The sequence below is a fragment of the Anolis sagrei genome, chromosome 1 (genome assembly GCF_037176765.1).
Source record: "Anolis sagrei isolate rAnoSag1 chromosome 1, rAnoSag1.mat, whole genome shotgun sequence".
Taxonomy (NCBI): Eukaryota; Metazoa; Chordata; class Lepidosauria; order Squamata; family Dactyloidae; genus Anolis; species Anolis sagrei.
Window position 1 is genome coordinate 22211703 of NC_090021.1, and position 22403 is coordinate 22234105.

Below are 22403 nucleotides of genomic sequence, written 5' to 3' on the forward strand. Positions count from 1 at the left end.
TTAGGAAGTCTTTTCCTGTGATTTGAATCTTTAATCCATAATGTCCTGGTTTAGAGAGCAGCAGAAAACAAGCTGGCCCCTTCCTCCTCAATCCGATATCCTTTCTAATGCAAAGTATCATGAAATAAATACTATCTAAATACTAGTCCCTTACATAAGATTTGTCTTCATTTACAAATAAGGAAATGCTTTACCTACCTTTGTTCATGTCCAGCTTTTATCTTTTAATTTTAAGCTATTACATTTGGCCCGGCCATAGGTGTTTAAATCTTTGTGTGTTATTGTTTATATGTGACTTATATTCATTGTATTGTTTTTGTTTATTGCTTTTTTGTTATTGATGTGTTGTCGGGCTTGGCCTCATGTAAGCCGCTCTGAGTCCCTTGGGGAGATGGTGGAGGGGTATAAATAAAGTAGATTATTATTATTATTATTATTATTATTATTATTATTCCTCCCCCCGCCAAATATAATATGAATGACAAGCTGTGAACTCTTGTAATTGGTATTGAATGCATCTCTCTTAGGTTTCAGATTTTGGCTGAGAAACATCTCAATTTGAGATTATTTTGAACTAGCAGCCAAGTGTGAACTGTTTGATTCTTCTCACATCAGATATATTGAACTTGCAGGGACTTTAGCATGATACTATCATTCCCAACTGTATCTGGGCACCTATGTATTACAAGAAAACAAATGGCATAATTCTATGGTTTGATTTTGATTAATGTGTACAGTACTTCAAGGCCACCTGATGGCACAGTGGGTTAAACTGCTGAGCTGCTGAACTTGCTGACCAAAAGGTTGGTGGTTTGAATCCGGGGATCAGGGTGAGCTCCCACTGTTAGCCCCAGCTTCTGCCAACCTAGCAGTTTGAAAACATGCAAATGGAAGTAGATCAATAGGTACCACTTCCGTGGGAAGGTAATGGTGCTCCTTGCAGTGATGTCAGCCACGTGACCTTGGAGGTGCCTATGGGCAATACCGGCTCTTCAGCTTAGAAATAGAGATGAGCACCACCACCCAGTCAGACACAACTGAACTTAATGCCAGGGAAACCTTTACCTTTACCTATACAGTATGTCATCTTTCACACAAATCTAGAAAATGCCACAAATGTGGTTTGGAGTACAGAAGTTTAATGAATTGTAGTTTACCTTTTTGCTTTTCAAGCATATTTTCATAGCTGCAAGAGTGAGAAACTTCGTATCAATTGATCCCTATCCTGTGCTCCAGAACACACTTGTGGCATTTTCTCGGTTTGTCTGAAATTGTAGAATTGGTGTCATGATTGAATTCTTTGCCAGTGTTATTCGTGTGGAAATAACATAATATTGCTGTTTTGTTTTTTTAAAGTGGTGCCTGTCTGATTATTTAATGAACAGTTGTACTATATTTAACTAACGGTTGTACTATATTTATATCTCCATTTTACTAGATCTTCCTTCATAAAGTTGTATAAAGGATTAGCTTCTCAGTGTGCCAACACTGGCCAAGATGTGTCTCCAACCCCGAGTGCAACGTCCATCCGCGATAGTGGGATCCACTCCGAAGAGGCCATGCAACTCTTCCCATCTTCTTCTGGAACCACAGCTATGTGAGTGCAAGGCTCTCACAAGAACCCGGTATCCGAAAAGGCACCTTTTCATGACTTCTCCTTTGTGAGCCCTGAGCTCAACATTAGAAGTCATTAGAAGTCAACATGCTCAGTGACCATCACTTGATAGCAGCTGGTCATATCTGAAAGTTATGCTTCTTCAAAAAGAAAGCCATTGCTGTTACATTGTCTCCTTATGCAAAATTCAACTGGCTTCTGCTTTATCAATACTAGATATACACCTCCCTTTGTCTTTGCCCTTTCAGTTTCTTTGTAGTTCTGCTATTGTGTTGGTGGTAAGATAACTTATAGCCATTGTGCTGTTGGCATTTCTTGCAATACCTGTTTTGATCCATGTTCTATTAATTTGTTACTATTATAAGTTGTATTATTATTACAATATTTCTTAAATTCAAATACATTTCCTCCTATATAAACATCTCTAAAAATGGGGTCATTTTAGAATCAAAAGGTGTATCTTATGTATTTTTGATGCTGTTGGTGGTACTGAAATTAGGGTGTCTTACAATTGAAGAAATACGGTATTATTTGGTTCTCATAGATTTTGCTTTTTATTGGATGTTACTGTGATAAGCCATTAGCTATAGCAGTGGTTCCCAATCTTTGGTCTTCCAGGTGTTTTGGACTTCAGCTTACACAATTTCTAACAGCTGGTAAACTGGCTCAGATTTCTGGGAGTTGAAGTAATATATATATATGTGTGTGTGTGTGTGTGGAGGACCAAAAGGTGGGAACCACTGAGCTTTTTTTTGGTCATGTCAGGAGTGACTTGAGAAACTGCAAGTTGCTTCTGGTGTGAGAGAATTGGCCATCTGCAAGGACGTTGCCCAGGGGACACCCGGATGAAGTGATGTTTTATCATCCTTGTGGGAGGCTTCTCTCATGTCCCCGCATGAGGAGCTGGAGCTGATAGAGGGAGCTCAACCACCTCTCCCCGGATTTGAACCTGCGACCTGTCGGTCTTCAGTCCTGTCGGCACAGGGGTTTAACCCACTGCGCCACCGGGGGCTCCACCACTGAGCTATAGCGTTACTAACAGAGTCTGCAAGTGGAACTTGATTTTCAGAAGATACTCACCATTTTATTTATTTTTATTTATCATATCAGGAGTGAACCAAGGTTTTTAAAAAAGCACACATTTTTAAAACTTGACATTATGGATTGAGGGTAGAGTTGTAATGTATTTTAAAAACACAAAGTTTAAAAACTTGGCATTCTACTAAATGTCCTTTGACCAGTATCTGGCCATTTGTAGTGCCTCTTGTGTTGCTATAAGAAGGTGTGCATGTGGCAGGGCTCAGGCTGCATTGTAATTGGTGGTCTGTTGTTTGCTCTTCTGCACACTCACATGCTGTGGACTCCACTTTGTAGCCCCATTTCTTAAAGTTGGCTCTGCATCTCGTGGTGTCAGAGCACAGTCTATTCAGTGCTTTCCAAGTCACCCAGTCTTCTGTGTGCCCAGGAGGGAGTTTCTCATTCAATATCAGCCACTGATTGAGGTTCAGGGTTTGAGCCTGCCACTTTTGGACTCTCGCTTGCTGAGGTGTTCCTGCGAGTCTCTGTAGATCTTAGAAAACTATTTCTTGATTTAAGGCCTTGGCATGCTGGCTGATATCCGAACAGAGGATGGGCCAGAGATGTTCCACACTGGGCATGTGTACTCAGCAGCAGAATAGCAAAGCACAAGGGCAGATGACTTCACTGTGTCTGATTGTGATCCCCAGGTTGTGCCGGTCAGCTTTCGTATGATATTATTACTATTTTTATTATTTTTACTTTCATATGATATTGTTTCTAGTGCCCACTTTTTGTTTGATATTCAAGCTTATAAGTCAGAGCACAATCCAGGGTAACTATAGGTTGCTCACCTGTAACCATGGTTTCCTGAGTAGTCACCTGTGAATTCGCACATGTGATATCTCAGCGCTTGCGCAATAGCTTTCGGAACCTTCTAGAATACAAGAAAAAACACTTGACTCCCGGTTGGCCCCACCCACCTCGCCCCGAGTATAAGTAGCCCGTGGGAGGGGCCAGCCGTCAGTTCTTTTCCGCCGTAATGCAGAGAGAACGCGAGCATGACACTCGAGGGGAGGACGGGTGGGGATGTGCGAATTCACAGGTGACTACTCAGGAAACCATGGTTACAGGTGAGCAACCTATAGTTTCCTGTCGTAGTCCCTGTGAATCGCACATGTGATAGATTAGCGAGCTCTTCACCTTGGATGGTGGGCGTCATGCCACCGCGGAAAACAACACGGCTCTGCCAAACTGCGCATCCCTTCTGGACACAACATCCATCTTGTAATGGGTGACAAAGGAAAGGGGGGACGACCATAGGGCCGCCCTACAAACTGCATCCAGCGGGACGCCCCTCCAGTGTGCCGTGGAGGCCGAGACGGACCTCGTGGAATGACCTCTCACTGGGAGAGGCAAGTGTGTACGGGATATGCGGTAAGCCAGTTGGATAGTGGAAACGATCCACGAAGACAGTCGTTGAGGGGAAACAGGGCCACCAAGAACATCAGGACGATACTTAATGAAAAGTCTAGGAGTCTTCCTGATAGGGGCAGTCCTGTCCACATAAAAGGCCAGCGCCCTGCGGACATCCAGAAGGTGAAGATTCTGTTCCAAGGGAGAAGTAGGACTCTGGAAAAAGGAGGGCAAAATCAAGTCCTGGGAGAGGTGAAAGGACGTAGCAATTTTAGGAAGGAAGGCTATATCAGTCCTCAGGACAACCTTATCAGCATGGAATTTCAAATATGGGGGGTCCGCTCTGAGGGCACAGAGCTCGCTAGCCTGTCGAGCCGATGTGACTGCCACCAAAAACGCAGTTTTCCACGAAAGGTAGGACAGGCTAATGGTCGCTAGCGGTTCAAATGGAGGTCTCATCAGTATTTTAAGCACCAGATCCAAGCTCCATGAAGGAACTACGGGGGTGGTGGGGGGTCTAATGTTCAATATCCCCCTCAAAAACGTCTTTACTAGTGGGTCTGCAAAGCAAGAGGGCATACCCGATCTCCTGCGGAACCAGGAGATGGAGGCCAGGTAGCATTTAATAGAGGGGTGGGAGAGGCCCGCGTCCAAAAGGGACGCCAGAAAATCCAGTACGACGGGGATTGGTGCCGTATTGGGATCCAATCCGCGGGACCTAGTGAAGGATGTAAACTTGGACCATTTGTACAAGTAGGAACGTTTGGTAGAGGGCCTATGGGCCGCCTCAAGGATTCGAAGTACGGGGTCGGGGAGGTCAGAGAAGGGAGTCAGGTGACGGGCAGGATTCGCCATGCCGTGAGCTTCAGTCTGTGTACCTCTGGGTACAACACTTGATCTTGCTGACATGTCAGAAGATCGGGTCTGGGGGGAAACCGTACGAATATCCCCTGTGCCAATTGGCGGAGGGGGGAGAACCAAGGTTGCCTCGGCCACCAAGGCGTCACTAGGATGCAGCAAGTGGCGTCCCTCTGTATCTTCGCTACGGTGCGGAGGAGCAGGGGAAAAGGTGGAAACGCATATGCTGTCCAGCCCGACCAGGTGTGCAGGAAGGCGTCCCCCAGACACCCCTCCTCCATGGAGGGGTGGGCCCTCGCGCAGTAAAGCGGACACTTTGTGTTGAATTTCGACGCAAACAGGTCGACGTTCGGGGTCCCCCACGCTCAGAAGAGTCTGTGGACTTCCTCCCCGTTCAAGGACCACTCGTGGTGTGCAAGGGGGTTGCGGCTGAGGGAGTCCGCCAACACGTTCTGCTCCCCGGGTACGTATGTTGCTAAGAGATGAATTCCCCTGTCTATACACCACTCCCAAATCTGGAAGGACAACGTTAGTAGGTTCGGGGAGTGGGTGCCGCCCTGTTTGTTCAGGTAGTACATTACCGTCGTATTGTCGGTAAGCACCTGTACTACCTGACCCGTGACCACCTTTTCGAAGGATTTTAGTGCCCTGTCGACGGCCATGAGCTCTAGAACGTTTATGTGGAGCTCGTTTTCTTGGCCTAACCACACGTCGTGAGCTACCAGACCTTGAGAGTGTGCACCCCACCCCGTTAGTGAAGAGTCCGTAGTGACAGTTCTCGTAGCAGGGGGAATGTGGAAAGACAGGCCCGAGCAGGCCCAAGTAGGGTCCAACCAGCAGCGGAGTGACGAGCGGACCCAGGGGGGTGGTGATAGTATGGTCGACGGACTGTCCAGCAGGGGATTGAAGGCGGACAGGAACCAGGACTGCAGCGGGCGCATGCGAAGTCTGGCATACAGGATGGCTGACGTAGTCGACGCCATGTGGCCTAATAGCACTTGCAGCTGCCTGGCCGTCACGTGAGGCTCTGCCAGAACCCGTTCGACCAGGTCTGCGATGGTGGTGAAGCGGTCTTCCGGGAGGTAGGTCTTCTCGTGGACGGAGTCCAGGAGCACCCCGATGAACCGGATCTGCTGCGTCGGCACCAGGACGGACTTCTCTCGGTTCAGGACAAGACCTAGGGACTGGAGGAGAGACAAGACCATGGAGATATGCGTTTGGAGTTTAAGGTAAGTGTCTGCCACAATCAACCAGTCGTCAATATAGGGGTAGACCGTGACCCCCCTGGTCCTAAGGTGAGCCATCACCACGGCCATACACTTGGTGAAGACCCTCGGGGCCGTAGAAAGGCCAAATGGGAGGACGTTAAAACAGTAGGACTGACCCTTAATCCTAAAGGAAAGGAACCGTCGGTGGTGCGGGGCGATAGAAATATGAAAATACGCGTCCCTGAGGTCAATGGTGGCGAACCAGGCGCGTTTAGGAATAAGCGGGGTTATCGAAGCAAGAGTCACCATGCGAAACCGTTTCGGTTTGATGTGTTTATTGAGCTCTCGCAAGTCCAAAATGGGACGCAGCCCACCACCTTTTTTAATCACCAGAAAGTAACGGGAATAAAAACAGAAGGGAGCAGAAGCAGGGTCAACCATGGAAACAGCCCCCTTATCCATCAACATTCTAATCTCTTGCATGAGTTGCATAGAAAATGGGGTCTCACGGAACAAACCAACCCTGGGGGTATCATCGAACTCTATAGCGTAGCCTCCTAAGACAATGGCTAGTACCCAACGGTCTGAGGTAATCTTCTCCCACTCCGAGTAGAACCCGGAGAGGCGGTCAGTGAAGAAGGGCAACGGCCCTGAGGGAGTCTCCTGGGGCTCAACATCTAAACAGAGGGGGAAGGGTAACTTGGGTTGCTCAGTCACGACGGAACTTGCAACTGGGGTCGTGCCCGGCCTAGAGGTGGGGGGAGAGGCGTCAAAGACGCTTCTTTGAGGCACCAGGAGCTTTGGCTTTTCCCTGGAAGGGTTGTGCCCTTGGTTTCTGGGAGTAGGGGGTTCGCCTTCCCCCCTGGAATCTGGGCTGGCCCCCGAATCTGTCCCTAAGGGGCGTGGAATAGGAGTTACCAAATGACCTCCGGTAGGAGGGGGTACTCGGTTGCCACCTCCCCTTTTGTTGGGAGTAGGGCTGCCATGTGTAGCCGAACTTGGAAGCGGATTGTCTCACATCTTGCTTCTGCTTAAGCCGGTCATCGGTGTTAGGATTGAACAGCCCCTCCTCGTGGAAGGGAAGGTCCTCAGCGAGGGCCTTCCCCTCCTCCGAAAGGTTGGCAGCCCGCAGCCAAGCGTGACGCCTGATGGAGGTGGCGGTGGCAAACAAGTTGCCAGAGGCCTCCGCCATGTGCTTCGCGAAGTCCTTTTGGAGCTTAGCGAGGGACAGAGCTTCGGTTTGAAGGGCTCTAGTAAAGCGTTGATCGTCAGGTGGTAGGACCTCTATGTAGGGTGGCAACCGATTCCAAAGGAGGGTCTGGTACCCTGACATATAGGTCGCATAGTGGGCCATCCTTGTGAAGAGGCCCGCAGAAAGATAGGCTTTCTTCCCCAGTGTATCGAGCTTCCTGCCCTCCCTGTCGGGAGGGGCAGTTTGGGAAGGCTTAGAGCGCTTCGACTTCGACACCTCGGCCACCACTGTGTTAGCCTTGGGAGGCGCCAAAACCCATTTAGCGGTGGCCATATCTATTTTATACATAGAGTCTAGGCGTCTAGGCACAGCTGGTACAGACGAGGGGGGTACGTCAATTATCTTAGCCAACTTCAGGAGGTAAGGGAGATGGGGGAGGGTGGAGGACACAACCACGTTCTGTTCCTCCGAAGGGAACATGGGGTCCTCCACATGCTCCGGGGGTTTCGGGGCGGGAATCTCCAGGGCCTTAATCATACGTTCCACTAAGGCAGCGAACTTATTAAAGTCTGCAGGCAAAACATTGTCCTCACCCCCCTGCAGCTGAGGAGCCTCAAGCGGCTCAGCGTCTGAGTCAGTGTCCGGCAGTTCCCCTTCGTCGTGGGTCACTGGATCAGGCGGATCCGCACTAGAGGCCATCAGTGGGGTGTTGGAGGCCTGTGGTGCGGGCAAAGGCACGGTAAGAGGCGCTACAGGTTGGTGGGTCAGGGCCAGTGCGCCAGCAGGGGCGGACCCGTCTGACCTTCCCAAGTCAGTCAGGTTCGAATTGGGGTCCCAAGCCCCGGTCCCGGGGGTGGGGTCCGTTGCAGGCAGGGGGACTACCGGCCTGGCAGGTGTGGCAGAGACCATCCCGGTCATCAGGGTAGCGGAAGGGTGCTGAGGCGCCGCCGGAGGAGGAGGAGGCATCGTCAGCTGTGAGGGCATCGACACATAGACGAGCTGTCCTGTTGGGCCCAGTTGCCAGCACCCCAGCGGTGGGACGTGGGCCGGTGGAAAGGCCCCCGGGCGGCAGGAAGAGGAGCGGGAGAACCTCGAGCCGCGGCGGCGTCTTCTGCGCGGAGGGGAGGAGGAGGAGGTAGAGGAGGAGGAGGACGATGATGATGACGAAGATCTCGCCCTGCTTCTCGTGTGAGAGCGACGTCGACGGTGTCGAGAACCTCCGCTCCGCCGGGAGGGTGATCGGGAGCGACGCCTGCGCCTGCTGGAGTGGCGCGCAGAACGGCCCGATCTCGTCGACCTCACCTCGGGCGAGGGGGGGGCAGGAGGCGGCGGCGGCATGGCGAGCTCGTGGCTCCCTGTCAGCAATGCCGAACTCCCTGGCGTCGCTCCCATCCCGGGGCTCATTTCTCTCGGCGTCGGGACGCTCGAGCCCTGTGTGGGCGGGGCTCCAGCAGGGACGCTCGAGCCCTGTGTGGGCGGGGCTCCAGCAGCCGCGCGCTGTGTGGGCGGGGTGCCCCTGCCGACTTCCTGTGGGGGCGGAGCTTGCTGCTCAGGGCTCGCGATGGTGTTTGGCGAGCCCTGGGTCCCAGCCGGGACCGAGATCACATTCGGGCCCGGGGAGAGGGCGGCAGGCATGAGAGGTGTTCCTCCTAAGGCTGGAGGAAGGGCAGTTTCGGGAGACAGGAGCACGGGCATCGGCCCAGGCGAAGCGAGATCTCTCATCCCCTCAACGGTGGATGGCGCCGCAATGGAGGAGCCTGCAATGGTGTTGGTGGCCGGCAGGGGCCGCTGGAGGCTCGGCAAGGCTCTCCCCGAGAGGGAGGGGGGAGCGGAGGTCTTATCCGCGGTTCCCGCTCTTTTAGGAGCCGTTTTCTTCGGCAGGGCAGAGCGGCCGCCATCTTGAGCGCCCTTTTCTTTGGGTTTTTTGGCCTTCTTCTTGGCCCTGGGATCATCCTGAAGCGAAAAAGGTAAGTTGGGGCCGGGAGAGGGCCCTGCATGGCCAAGGGGAGACGGAGGAAGAAGGGCCTTCTCGTACAAGGCGGCCTTAAGTCGCACCTCCCTATTCTTCCTGGTTTGAGCCGTAAAGGCCAAGCAAACCGCACAGGATTGGGCGAGATGACCTTCGCCCAGGCAGGCCAGGCATAGTGAGTGGCCGTCGGTGTCAGGGAAGGTATTGGGGCAAGAGGGGTTAGAACACCTCTTGAAGGAAGTAGTCGACATAGCGGATCGTCGAGAGGCGGTCGAATCAGAGGTTGGGGAGGTGAGAATGGTCAGGCAATCCAAGTCTAAAGCCAGCAGAGGGAACAGTCCAAAAACGCTAACCAATACCTTCGTCAAATCAAGCCAAGCCAAGTCCGTTAGGGTATAATCAGTCCGATAAAGAGTCAAGTCAGAGCAAAACAAGGGTTCCCAAGCTATCCGTGGAGCGCGGAAAAGAGAACTGACGGCTGGCCCCTCCCACGGGCTACTTATACTCGGGGCGAGGTGGGTGGGGCCAACCGGGAGTCAAGTGTTTTTTCTTGTATTCTAGAAGGTTCCGAAAGCTATTGCGCAAGCGCTGAGATATCACATGTGCGATTCACAGGGACTACGACAGGAAACTCCCAGATATAAGGGTGTGCTGCAGTGCTCCAGAGGGATTCCTTCCCAGGTAATTCCCAGAGCTCGAGATGCTTGTCTATTCTTCAGGTGAAAAGCACATGTCTGCGTTTTAGATGGATTAGGAATCAGCTGGTTTTCCCTGTAATAGGCAGTAAGAGCACCTAAAGCTTCTGTTCAACCATCTCAAAGCTCCCACCATAATTAGTAAGATATTGTCTCAGATTGCATCCTGAGGTTACTCTTTTGTTTCTCTAGCTCACTTAGCCAAATGCTTAACTCTGTCCTCTTTCTTTCTTATCTTTGAAGGCACTTGATGTCCCACATGAAGAAGAGTCAACAGCAAGGGATGGAGGGCATGCAGGGAGGGCCCTCGAGCGAATGGGAAAGCGAGGGAAGGAGGCACGATAGGGCAGAGAATGCCCTGACTTCCTCTCAGTTCAACGACCAGGACCTGAAGACCATCGCGGCATCTCTCCAGGCCCTGCCAGACATGGAGTACAGTGCTCCTCCTCCTCTACCTGAAGTGAAGGGACACCAGGAGCGCCATCGGAGGGCCTCCACTTCAGAGCTTCTCCATCACAGTGCAGGTTTCGCGCCCGACTATGAAGACTTTGAGTACAGAGGGGAGACCTATGGCATGGGCGGCCCCTACCAGGAAGAGCCCCTTCAGAACCTGGCCGTCTTTGAGACCCGTTCTCCGGCTTCTTCCGAGTCCAGCATTGACATCTGTTTCTTGAGGCCTGTGAACTTCACCACGGAGCCGGAAAGGACAGAGCACACTTTGCAGCCGTTGCCCAAGAGTGGGGCTCCGGGCAACGCCAGCAGCAGTACTTACAAGAGGGAGCTTTTCCGGAGCAAAGGCAAACAGCTGAGCCGGTCCTTGAAGGAGTTTCCCCGCAGTGGGTCGGACAACATCAGCGCGAGGCTCTACAGCACGCGGAGCAGCAGCGGGAGCCGGCTGCCAACCAAGCAGGAGAGGGGCTTCCAGCCCCACGGAGTCCCTGCCGCCGCCGCCCCCAGGAGCGCCCAGCGGAACTACTTCCCTCCACAGCGAGGAGTGGGTGAAAAGCAGAGCTTTGTGGAAGTAAGGAGAGCGAAAGGCAAGGGCAAACCCACTTCCCAGCAGGGTCTGAGAAACACGTAAGCTGGGCACACGCTATGAGGAAAAAAGGGGGGTGAGGGCTGTCCTGGGACAGTGCCCTGAGATTCGTGTTTGTTTTTTGGTTACACTTACCCTATATACTCACGTATAAGTCTAGAATAATTAACCCCCCAAAAGTGGGTGGACTCATCCATGGGTCGCTGTGAGTACTGTATCTTAATTCTTTCCTTTCTCTGAGTGGAGTGCAAAAAGGACAGAAGTTAGTCCATTATGGGGGAATTAAAAGGCAAAAAGAAAAAGCATGGATCCCTTTCACTCTCTTCACTATGGCACCACTTTTGACCTTTATGAATGCCTCGGAGGGAAAATGGCATTCATAAAGGTCAGAAGTGGTGCCATAGTGGAGAGAGAAACGGCCCCTTGACCAGTGTTGATGCTTTCCCATGAGAAACTTATCCATCAATCATAGCAAAAAATGATATTGCCTCCAGAATCTGCCCTCAACTTATACATGAGATTGATGTATACATGAGTGTGTATGATACATCCCATTTGATCTCCATACAGAAGTGATTTTAAGGTAATTCCTTGTCAGGTAGTCCCACTTATTTTAGTATCAAGAACTGGTTGGCTTCTAGCATGAACAAAAGTTAAAAGATATGTTTAAAAACTCACCTCATGCAAAAGCTAAAATATTAGAAACTAGTAACTGGGTGGATATTTTCTGTGGATTTATGTATGTGTAATCATTATAGTTGGAACTACTGGTGGTGCTGTGGGTTAAACCTCTGAGCTGCTGAACTTGCTGACCAAAAGGTCAGCAGTTTGAACCCAGGGAGCGGGGGTGAGCTCCCACTGTTAGCCCCAGCTTCTGCCACCCTAGCAGTTCAAAAATATGCAATAGGTACCGCTCCAGTGAGAAGGTAATGGTGCGCTAGGTAATCATGCCAGCCATATGCCCTGGAGGCGTCTACGGACAATGCCGGCTCTTTGGCTTAGAAATTAAAATGAGCAGCAATGTATTGTCGAAGGCTTTCATGGCCAGAATCACTGGGTTGTTGCAGGTTTTTTCGGGCTATATGGTCATGTTCTAGAGGCATTATCTCCTGATGTTTCACCTGCATGCAGGTGAAACGTCGGGAGAGAATGCCTCTAGAACATGGCCATATAGCCCGAAAAAAACCTACAACAACCCAAAATGAGCAGCACCCCACAAAGTTGGACACAATTAGACTTAATGTCAAGGGGAAACGTTTGCCTTTTTCAATCACTGTAGTTATAGCGCTACATAGTGAATCCCAACCTGACCGCCCGCTCTCAATCCCCAGTCTGACTGACATTCCCATAACCTCTTGCAAAAGGAAGAATTGTGATAGGGTTCTGCTTCTTCCCAGTTTGCTGGAGATTGCTCACAGGAAGGGATGGAAACAACAGTCACTTGCTTCCCCATTGACAGGGGTGGCTGCTTCCCTGTAAAAACCAAGGGATGAATCCAAGCAAGCCTTTAACAGTGCTGATGTTTCATGCTTTTGTAGCGTCATGAAACTCCGCAAAACAAATATGATTAGGTGAGCAGACTTTTACACAGATTGCTAAGCATATAATCTGGTTAGTGAGTAGAAAAAGAAAATGATAGCTCTTTCCACTGCATGTCCAAAGCCTGACCAAATTGGTCTCACTGGTCAGAAAACCAAGCTGATGTGTGAGACACTTCCTGACATCACTGACACATCAATGCTGTATTGTGACAAAGGAAATGGATGCATGGAATTCAGAGCACCTCTTTGCTTTCATTTGTATGCTCACCATGCTAATCGAGCAGGAAAAATATGAGTGAGTTGCAAAGGAGGACAACTCACTGGCAATGAGCCCCAGGGAAAACACCCAATGCTTCCTTTCCTAGTTAAAAGCATCTTCCTAGTGATTGCAAGATACAGAAGGATAAATTGGGAGTGTGACCTTACATATTCTCCAAAGGTATCTTGTTTGGTTAATTGAAATGCTCTTTCAGAGTCATGCCATGTGGGAACTGAAAACACTTTTTCAATCATAGGGTATATATAGGATAACTAATGAGTAGCTTTCCATGACTGTAGTACAGGTATGGGCAAACTTGGGTCCTCCGGGTGTTTTGGACTTCAACTCCCACCATTCCTGGCCTCAGGCTTTTCCTTTCCCCCCTCAGATGCTCAGACGCAATTAGCAATGACTATGTTGAAAACGATATGGGTTCCATCCTATGTTCCTGCAGTCACAGACATTACGCCAAGCTATGACATGACAGGGAAGTAGACTTCAGCCCATTTCTACTGTTAGTCCCTCTCAATGATTTCCTGGGGTTATGCAAGGAGCTATTTATTTACATTTGATCAAGAATCTAGAGAACAAGCCATATGAAAAGTGGCTGAAAGAGCTGGGCATGTTTAGCCTGCGGAAGAGAAGGCTGAGAGGAAACATGATGATGGTCATGCATAAATATGTGAGGGGAAGTCATAGGGAGCAAGCTTGTTTTCTGCTGCCCTGGAGACTAGGATGCGGAACAATGGCTTCAAACTAAAGGAAAAGAGATTCCACCTGAACATGAAGAACTTCCTAATGGTATCAGATATTTACATTATGATTCATAACAGTAGCAAAATTACAGTGATGGAGTAGCAACGAAAATAATGTTATGGTTGGGAGTCACCACATGAGGAACAGTATTAAGGGGTCGCGGCATTGAGAAACACTGCTCTACATGGACAACTTTCTTTTAGTAATACCCCTGACTCACCTGTGTTTTCCATTTCAGGATCTGCGTTTAGAAGACAACGCTAGGTTCTCTCATAGGGAAGATAACGAGCAAACATCTTTCAGCAGCCACATCCCACGGCAAGAACAGCGAGGGCGCTTCCGCAGTTCCTTCCGAAAACTCTTCAAAAAGAAATGATCCCGGGCAAGAGGCTTCCACGCTTCTCCCGGATTTGATGCTTTGAGTGCCATGTAACATGACGGTTTTGCTTCAAGCGACTTTAAGTTCAAGGGGAGAAATAGCAGAATATTCAAATGGGTGGACTTTTTTTTGGTTAAATTGAAAAGTCCCAGCTTTTGAGGCCCAAAATGAAAAGTCCCATCGGTGCATTTTGCCACTCACACATTGCCATTTCCCATCCATCAGGGCTTCACAGTAAAAGAAATACAGCATGATGTCCTTCAACGCATTTATTGTCATTGCCTCTGAATTAGGAGAAACCTCAGAGTGGATTTCTACACAACTAGCATTTTGGTTTGGTGCATAGCATTTTGGATGGATCTAAATCAGGCATGAGCAAACATGGGCCCTACAGGTGTTTTGGACTTCAACTCCCACCATTCCTAACAGCTTCAGGCCCCTTCCTTTTCCCCCTCAGCCGCTTAAGCGGTTGAGGGGGAAAAGGAAGGGGCCTGAAGCTGTTAGGAATGGTGGGAGTTGAAGTCCAAAACAGTTAGAGGGCCAAAGTCTGCCCATGCCCAATCTAAATGAACACCTCACACCTAAGTGTAGCCTAACCATTCTGGGTTTCATGTCAATATGATTAAAATCCGAAATATCATTTTGAACTGTAGTTTTTTTTAGTTCCGAGCAATGCAATACTCTGATGGATAATAAAGGCTTTTATTGATCTTTCTCTGAACATGTAAAGAGGTGCTATGCTGCTATCTTTTAAATCTTTAAATCTTTTAATTTTGCAGTGGAATCGCTCCCATTTTCGAAGCAGGGGGAATATTCAGAATGGATGGGACGAAGAAATGCCAGAAATGTATTCTTTGATTAAACTCTTGAGTGTACCACTAAGGATTTTTTTGTCATCATTCAAACAAACTTTTTCTGTACACCTTTAGACACAAATGATAGAATATACTATTCACGCAGCTGATTCAGCACACTCCAGTGAAGTGAAGAATATGCGTGAGAGAGCTTTCCCTTCTGAAGTGGGCCAAGCAGAAGGAAATACAGGAAGAACTTGTTGTCTTCCAACAGAAAAAAGGCTGTGATTTTTGATCCCATGTTCTGGCTTCAACTGATAAAGGGAGTTAACCCATTGCTGAATGGCTCTTTCCTGCAATCTGAGAATACCCAAATTGGCCAATAAGGACTGAACACACTCAGTAATAACAGAGCAGTGACAACTCGACTATAAGCTGAGATTTCAGACCTATTATTGGGCTGAAAAAGCGCCCCCTCAGCTTATACCAGTGGTTCTCCACTTGTGGGTCCCCAGGTGTTTTGGCCTATAACTCCCAGAAATCGGTTTACCAGCTGTTAGGATTTCTGGGAGTTGAAGGCCAAAACATCTGGGGACCCACAGGTTGAGAACCACAAATCAAGGTTATTTATTATTTTACTCTGTTATTATTTTATTATATTTATTATTTTACCCTATTTATTATTACATTTATTATTTTACTGTATTATAGTATTATTTTATTACATTATTATTATTATTACATTTATTATTTTAATCTATTATTACTGTTATTATTAAGGTAAATGTTTTCCCTTGACATTAGTCCAGTCGTGTCCGATTCTGGGGGTTGGTGCCCATCTCCATTTCTAAGCTGAAGAGCCAGCGTTGTCCAGACACCTCCAAGGTCATGTGGCTGGCATGACTGCATGGAGCAGTGTTATTGTCCCACAGGAGTGATACCTATTGATCTACTCACATTTGCATGTTTTGAACTGCTAGGTTGGCAGAAGCTGGGGCTAACAGTGGTACATTTCTATTATTTTACTTTATTATTATTATTATTACATTTATTATTTTACTCTATTATTATTGGGAACATACGTAAGCACATTTACATTGAAGAAGGTTAGAATGGTTTAATCAGAGTTGGGCAGTCTTATCTTACAGTTTTATGTAAATATTCAAAAACATTTAACCCACTGATTCCTCAAGTAATGTAATTTTACTGGTATCTATTTTTATTTTGAAATTTACCAGTAGCTGCTGCATTTCCCACTCTCGGCTTATCCCAGTGTTTTGTGGTAAAATTGGGTGCCTCAGCTTATATTTGGGTCAGCTTATACTCGAGTATATGCAATAACTGAGGGAAGTGTGACGCCTGTTATATTGATTATGAAGTATTATGTAAAAAAAACCCTCACCCAAAGAAGAAACCCCACTGAAAGTTGTATACCTCTAGCACAAGCAAGGGGAAAATTCAGCTCTCCAGGTGTTTTGGACTTCAACTCCCACAATTTCTAACAGCTGGTAGGTTTTTAGGAATTGTAGGAGTTGAAGTCCAAAACACCTGAAGGGCCGAAGTCTGCCCATGCCTGATCTATGATAGGTTGTGGTGTGACAGATCTAAGATACCACATATATAAAGATAAACACTGATGGGATATGTAAGGCATTTTTATTTATTTTTAAGAACAGATCTCTTGAATGCCAAAAGTAACAGCCACTATTAATTTTCAGTTTAAATGCAATCTGAATACCATTGCAGACATAGCATACAAAGCTGACCTACATACATGATTAGGTACACACAGACCCATAAGATTTGCCAGTTGAGATATCACCACTTCAAACGTACACAGCTGGATCGGACTGCCATAGCGTCTTAACCATTTAGCAAAGTCTCCACACCATTAAACAAAAAGGCAATACATTTTCAATATATGAATTATCAGAAGTTCATCAAAACGTAAACCTGTACATACACAGAACCATAAAGCTTGGTTTCTAAATTGGCCAAAGAAGAACATGTTACCTGAAATCAGACCCCAGCCAACAGGAAAATCTACTGCGCTTCAGAAAAGAATTTACTGTATTTTTGTTTCAAAAAGGCACATTTTGGCAGCTACTGAAAGTTGCATACTTCTGGCACAAGATGTTTCCCTTTCGCCTGGGTACATGACGGTTTTCAAAAGGTTACCTAATTTGCATTGTTGCAATAACAGATTGCTCAATGCACTATGACTTCCATAAAGGCAAAAGGGAAATATCCTCACAGTTGACAAAAATGCACTTGAAGGTCGTTCTAAATAAATGGCAAAGAAGGCATGGCATTCACAAAACAAACCCAAGCGCCTTTTGGCTTTACCCCTTGTCATCAGCATGAGGCTACAGCAACTGCTGCGTAGAAGAGAAAAATAATTTTCTCAAAAGGAATTTGAAATAAATTGATAGCCATGATGTGATCTAATGCTTGCATTTCCCATTCGCTGGATTAGGCCTCTTGGTGTTCACAACAAGTTCCTACTTTGCACTTATTAAAATAGAGAAGAGCAACAAGAAGGACTTCTTACGTGTCCCTCGAGTGGAACAGCCAATAGGTGAAGCAAATCAGAAAGACAAGAAGGGGGAAAGCATTCTAATAAATGCTACCCCCAAATGATGATTACCTGTTGAAGAGCTCAGGATATTCGAACATTTTTGATTTCACTGTATTGTCAAAGGCCTTCATGGACGGAATAACTGTGAGTTTTCTGGGCTGTATGGCCGTGTTCCAGAAGCATTCTCTCCTGACGTTTCACAATTTTCCTAGTTTCCAACAGACCTCACAACTTTTGAGGATGCCTGCCATAGATGCAGGCAAAACGTCAGGAGAATGCTTCTGGAACATGGCCATACAGCCTGGAAAACTCACAACCCATTGTTGATTTGAATTCTCCCACAAAACATTTCTACTTATTTTACAGGAAAGAAGTAGGGCAGAAACCCCCTATATTGTGCAAGTGATGTCCTATGCAGAGCCCATGGCATTTGGGGCAATATTTGGGTATGATCTGGAAGGTCAACTAAAAAAATATCCAATTGTTCAAGAATTTCTCACTAATAATAGCATTGGTACAGGAAAGGAAAGAATACTCCCACCACAACATCATCAAAACATGGATATGTTTAGGTCCGGATTTTTAAATATACTGTATTTACTCCTGTATAAGTCTAGTCAAAATAAATCAACCTCAAAAACCTGGGTCAACTTATCCATGAGTCAATGCAAATACTGTGTCTTAATTCTTCTCCCCTTCACTGAGTGGCAAAAGACAAGAGCTTAGTTCAGGCATGGGCAAACTTAGCTTAAGTGGCTGAGGGGAAAAAGGAAAGGGCCGAGGCTGTTAGGAATTGTGGGAGTTGAAATCCAAAACACCAGGAGGGCCCAAGTTTGTCCAAGCCTGGCTTAGTTTATCCTGGGCAAAGAACACCAACCCCTTGGCTCTCTCTGTCCTGCTGCCATTGAGATTGCCTCGCGGGGGAAATGTCAGTAATGTTGGCTTTGTTTGCTTTCCCCTTTCCTTGAAATGAACCTCAGCTTGTCCATAATTTTGTTCCCACAACCTGCTTTCGACTTACAAGTTAAGTCAACTTATACATGAGTATATATGGCAATGCTCTTGGAATACTTGCTCCAAAAATTGGCTTGTTATTTTCTTCTAATCCCACAATAGAATGGAACATGCATTTGTTTTCCTCTCAACAAGAAAAAACAAAACAAAAAACATCAACACTTCAGTAACTACATGGCTCTGGCAAAGTCAACTTTTGAAATGCCTTTCCTTTTTGCCTGATGTACAATGGCATAAGTTCCGTTTCGATTAATTTTAGTGACTCACCTAAGTGTTTGGAATATCATAAAGAAATTTAAGGGTAGTACTCTATAAATCCCAACTAGATCTTAAGACAAGTCAAAAAGTTCACCTCTGGGAAAGGACACAAGATTTTGTAGACTGCCAAAAACATGACAAGTAGTTTATACATGGCAATAAAAGGATACAATAATGGATGGTTTGGCTGAGTACAAAGTACTTTGTAACTAAAACGGACTGTATTAAAACACTGCCTGCCCATTTGTGCACCACAAACTCCATTTCAGAGGGTTTAAAAAAATCTATCCTACTCAGAAAATTAAAATTCAGTGCAGCTAATTTACTGCAACCGTTAATACATTATGAAGATGACCAAGAGTCCTCTAAAAGAGTGCTGACTTTGTATCTCCTTACTCAAGTCTACATTTAACCATTTGGCACTTAGGGTGCAACAAGCAGGATACTTTTACCAACATTGAGGGTGGTGGAAATATTTAGGAAAAAAATTAGATATATTTGTAAGTGTGGGGTGACCACTTACTCTATATACTAGGTGTTTTGGTTTTCAACTCCCACAATTCCTAACAGTCTACTGCAGGCATGGGCAAACTTTGGCCCTCCAGGTGTTTTGGACTTCAACTCCCACAATTCCTAACAGCCCATGCCTGCTATAAACTTATGTATAAGTCTAGAAATTATAGTCATAAACCCAACCCAAATATGCTGGGTTGACTTATCTGTGGGTCTTTGCGAGAACTCTACCTTAATTCTTATCAAATAAGGAACCATGTCCTTCTCTGAGCAGAGTGGCCAAAGACAAGAGCTTAGCCTGCCTTTGGAGAAGCTAAAGGAAGTGTTGAATCCCTCAACTCTACCGTGACACCACTTCTAGCCTTTTTAAATGCCTTGGTGCTTTCCCCTCTCTGTGGAATAACCTTGACCTAAAATCTGCCTTTGATTGATAGGTGAGGTGGATTTAAATATGAGTATATATGGTAAATAAAATTAGTAAGTCTGAAGCCCAGACTCTTTCCCTCTCTAAAAGGAAGTGGGTTTATTGGGTAACTCTTCTGTCTTTTAGGCAGATAACTTTGAGAAATGACAAGCTCGTTGGTTCCAGAAAGATTGACATGACCGGCTGCTTTTGCTGATAGATTTTAGTCTTTTAAAGCAATATAAAGGCTGGGGGCTGGCATCCACTGCGACTTACGGAGTGGAGCGCAGAACCACTGGAAATGGAGCCACTTGCATTCCCAAATGGTTGGGAGTGGTAGTGAGGGTTAGGTGGGCATTGCTCCATTTGCTCAAGCAGTAGAGATCTAAGAAGAGGACCATTTCAAAACTTTTCTTTAACGTTCAACCATTTCTAGAAGTATCCCTTACCTTTTATTAGGCATCACTGTATCTCAGCGTAACCTTCCTTTATAGTCTACCATTATACAAACTTCCATTCTTCCAGAATACCTTTCTTTAGACCCTGCAAATTCTACATGTTAAAAAAAAACCCCTATGCAACTGAAAGTAAACAAACATTTCCTGAAATGCAAAGACCGCACTGCATAGAGCTGTAGAAATAGATTACAACAGTAGGCTTCCACGGTGATACAGTCTTCCACCAACATTGTTTCATTGACATGGCTTTCTAAGATGGCCGAAATGTGTTTTGGTTTTGCCAAAAATGTCCTATAAGAGTCTTGGTAACTAAAGATACAATACTGCACCATTCACAAATCCTAGTGTAGCGGAGATGATTAAAATGTTTTCAACAAGTAGCATGCATTATCATCACAGTACTGGAATCAGAAGCGCAGTTCACAGGTCTATAAATAATCCAAGGAAGGATATTCATGTAGATCAGTCTCTTTCAAACATTTCTGACATTGTAAAAGGTCAACTTCAAAGTCTATGAGGTCCAGCAGAGCTTGGAATTCGGTATTGCCTGACATGCACGAGATCCATTACATTCTAAGCACACAGATGTTGACTCCAAGCTGCCCCTAACTCACCTCTGCTTCACATGCTAAACATGGGGTTTCTTCCGTTACGTCTCATAGACCAAAACAATGAGCTAGAAAAATGTGTGTGTACCACAGAATATGTCTTCTCCTCAGTGCTTTAAACTGAAATGTACATTTAGCAATGCAATAATTTAATATATGTCAGCCAGACAAAATATCTGTATCTTTATTTCAATTAAATTAAAAAACAATTTGCAAGTATACGCAACATTCACTATATACACATGATTTATCTATGCAACTACAAGGCAATTCTATGGGCGCTGATTATTTAGTCACTTACCTACTGCTAGCTAAAACATGATGATGATCATTAATGGGGGTGTACGGCCAGCCGATCATCCTTTGTATTGTCATGACACGATCCAGGATGTTGCGCCACCAGCCATAATAAAGTGGGTCCTCAGTAAACCTCAGGAGGAAGAGGACCGAACCTAATCTAGATTGAACAGTCTTCTAAATGAAGGAATCAATTTAGCTCTGTTTTGCAGTTTGTGTCACTGGTGTCATTCGTTTTAAGATTAAACTCTCATTTTTTTAAAGAAGGCAAATGTTGGGCATTCTGTTTCCTGGCTGAATTTCTTTTGGAACTGGCACCATAAAATTCGTGAAGAAGAAGGAAAGTACCTCTTTGGTGAAGCCTAGGTACCCACAATGGACTAGCAATAGTTTGTAAACAGGACTGCAGTACAGTGCTATTCTTTAGTTTGAGATTGGTTCAGTACCACAGATCTTCCTTACAGTCCAATTCATGATTTGAACACAGGGAATACAAAACAACAACAAAAGAAAATTAAGGAGACTATCAAGTTCCCTGTTTGAAATATTTTTAAAAAGTGCATAATATTGTTACTCCAAGAACTTACGTTGCAGCGGACAGATGATTACAGGACTATATTTATCATCCTTCACTGGATATGACACAAAGCACGGTGTCTGCTTATTGGCCCAAAGAGATCTGTAAGAAGTCTGATTTCTGGTACATTCAGATGTCCAGAGACTTTAGAACAGTGCCCTGCATATCACACGAACAAACAGCAACAGTTTGTTTTTTCCTTTTCAAGACAAGTTGCCTGTTATTAAGATTCATATTTTTCTATACCATGTATCAAATGTATTGCAGCGTCTTTAGTGTTAGGAGCAACACAACCCAACTCCTTGGCGCCAAAAAAGTACAGTGCATCTATTGCCAGCAACAGACATGGCACCTGGGCAAGCACTTTCTCTCTAGCGGAAGGGAGACTCAGGTGGAGTGGGCATTCTCCAGCAAGGGGGGCCCATCGCGGTGCATTGACGGATGCGCAGGCTCCCTTTTGTAAGTTTTTGGAGGCAGCTTTGGGATATGTTGAACAGTTGGGATATGCTGAGAGGTGCTCTGCCGTGGTGGGACGGGGGGCCCAGCAACAGAATGGAGGTCCGTGTCTTGTGGTATCAACGGGGGCGATGGCAAATGCCTCCTTGCAACGTGAGGAGAAGGCGTCTGGGGAGGAGGGGGAGTGAACGGAGAGGGACTGTTAGGAAAGAAAGTGTTGCCGAGTTCGCTTTTCCTGCCTAAAGGAGGTGGCTGGAGATGCAGAGGAGAACTAGAGAAAACGTCAGGAGTCCGCACGGGTTCTCGGGGTGGCAACACAGGCGGGCTCTCCGGGGCGTCTGAGATGGACGTCCGGTCGGTCACCGAGTACCTCGGTGAATAGATTTTGGAGGTGGGCTGCCGAGGGGGGATCGCTGGGGGGCTGTCCAAGTGTGCAGAAGAAATCTGAAACACCAAGAGGAATTTGTTAACAGTTTCAGTACCTCAGTGACACCCTGTTAAGTCTA

At 46.5% G+C, this 22403-nt stretch overlaps 2 protein-coding genes across 5 annotated transcripts in view; one reads left to right on the forward strand and one right to left on the reverse strand.

Moving 5' to 3' along the window:
* ARHGEF33 (Rho guanine nucleotide exchange factor 33) overlaps positions 1-14391 on the forward strand; it is a 54356-nt gene extending 39965 nt beyond the window's left edge. For 3 of the 4 annotated variants that reach the window (XM_060754510.2, XM_060754511.2, XM_060754513.2), the window contains 3 exons: positions 1439-1597; positions 10214-10991; positions 13801-14391. In XM_060754510.2, the coding sequence (XP_060610493.2) occupies positions 1439-1597; positions 10214-10991; positions 13801-13938 (1075 nt within the window). In that variant the 3' untranslated portion in view covers positions 13939-14391. Of the gene's footprint in view, positions 1-1438; positions 1598-10213; positions 11048-13800 lie in introns of all 4 variants that reach the window. The other variant, XM_060754512.2, reaches the window with a different exon arrangement.
* Positions 14392-16374: 1983 nt separating this feature from the next.
* The window catches only part of SOS1 (SOS Ras/Rac guanine nucleotide exchange factor 1), a 57331-nt gene continuing 51302 nt past the window's right edge, over positions 16375-22403 (reverse strand). Inside the window, exon 22 of the mRNA XM_060754508.2 lies at positions 16375-22341. Coding sequence (XP_060610491.1) covers positions 21829-22341 — 513 coding nt within the window. The 3' untranslated portion in view covers positions 16375-21828. The remainder of the gene's footprint in view (positions 22342-22403) is intronic.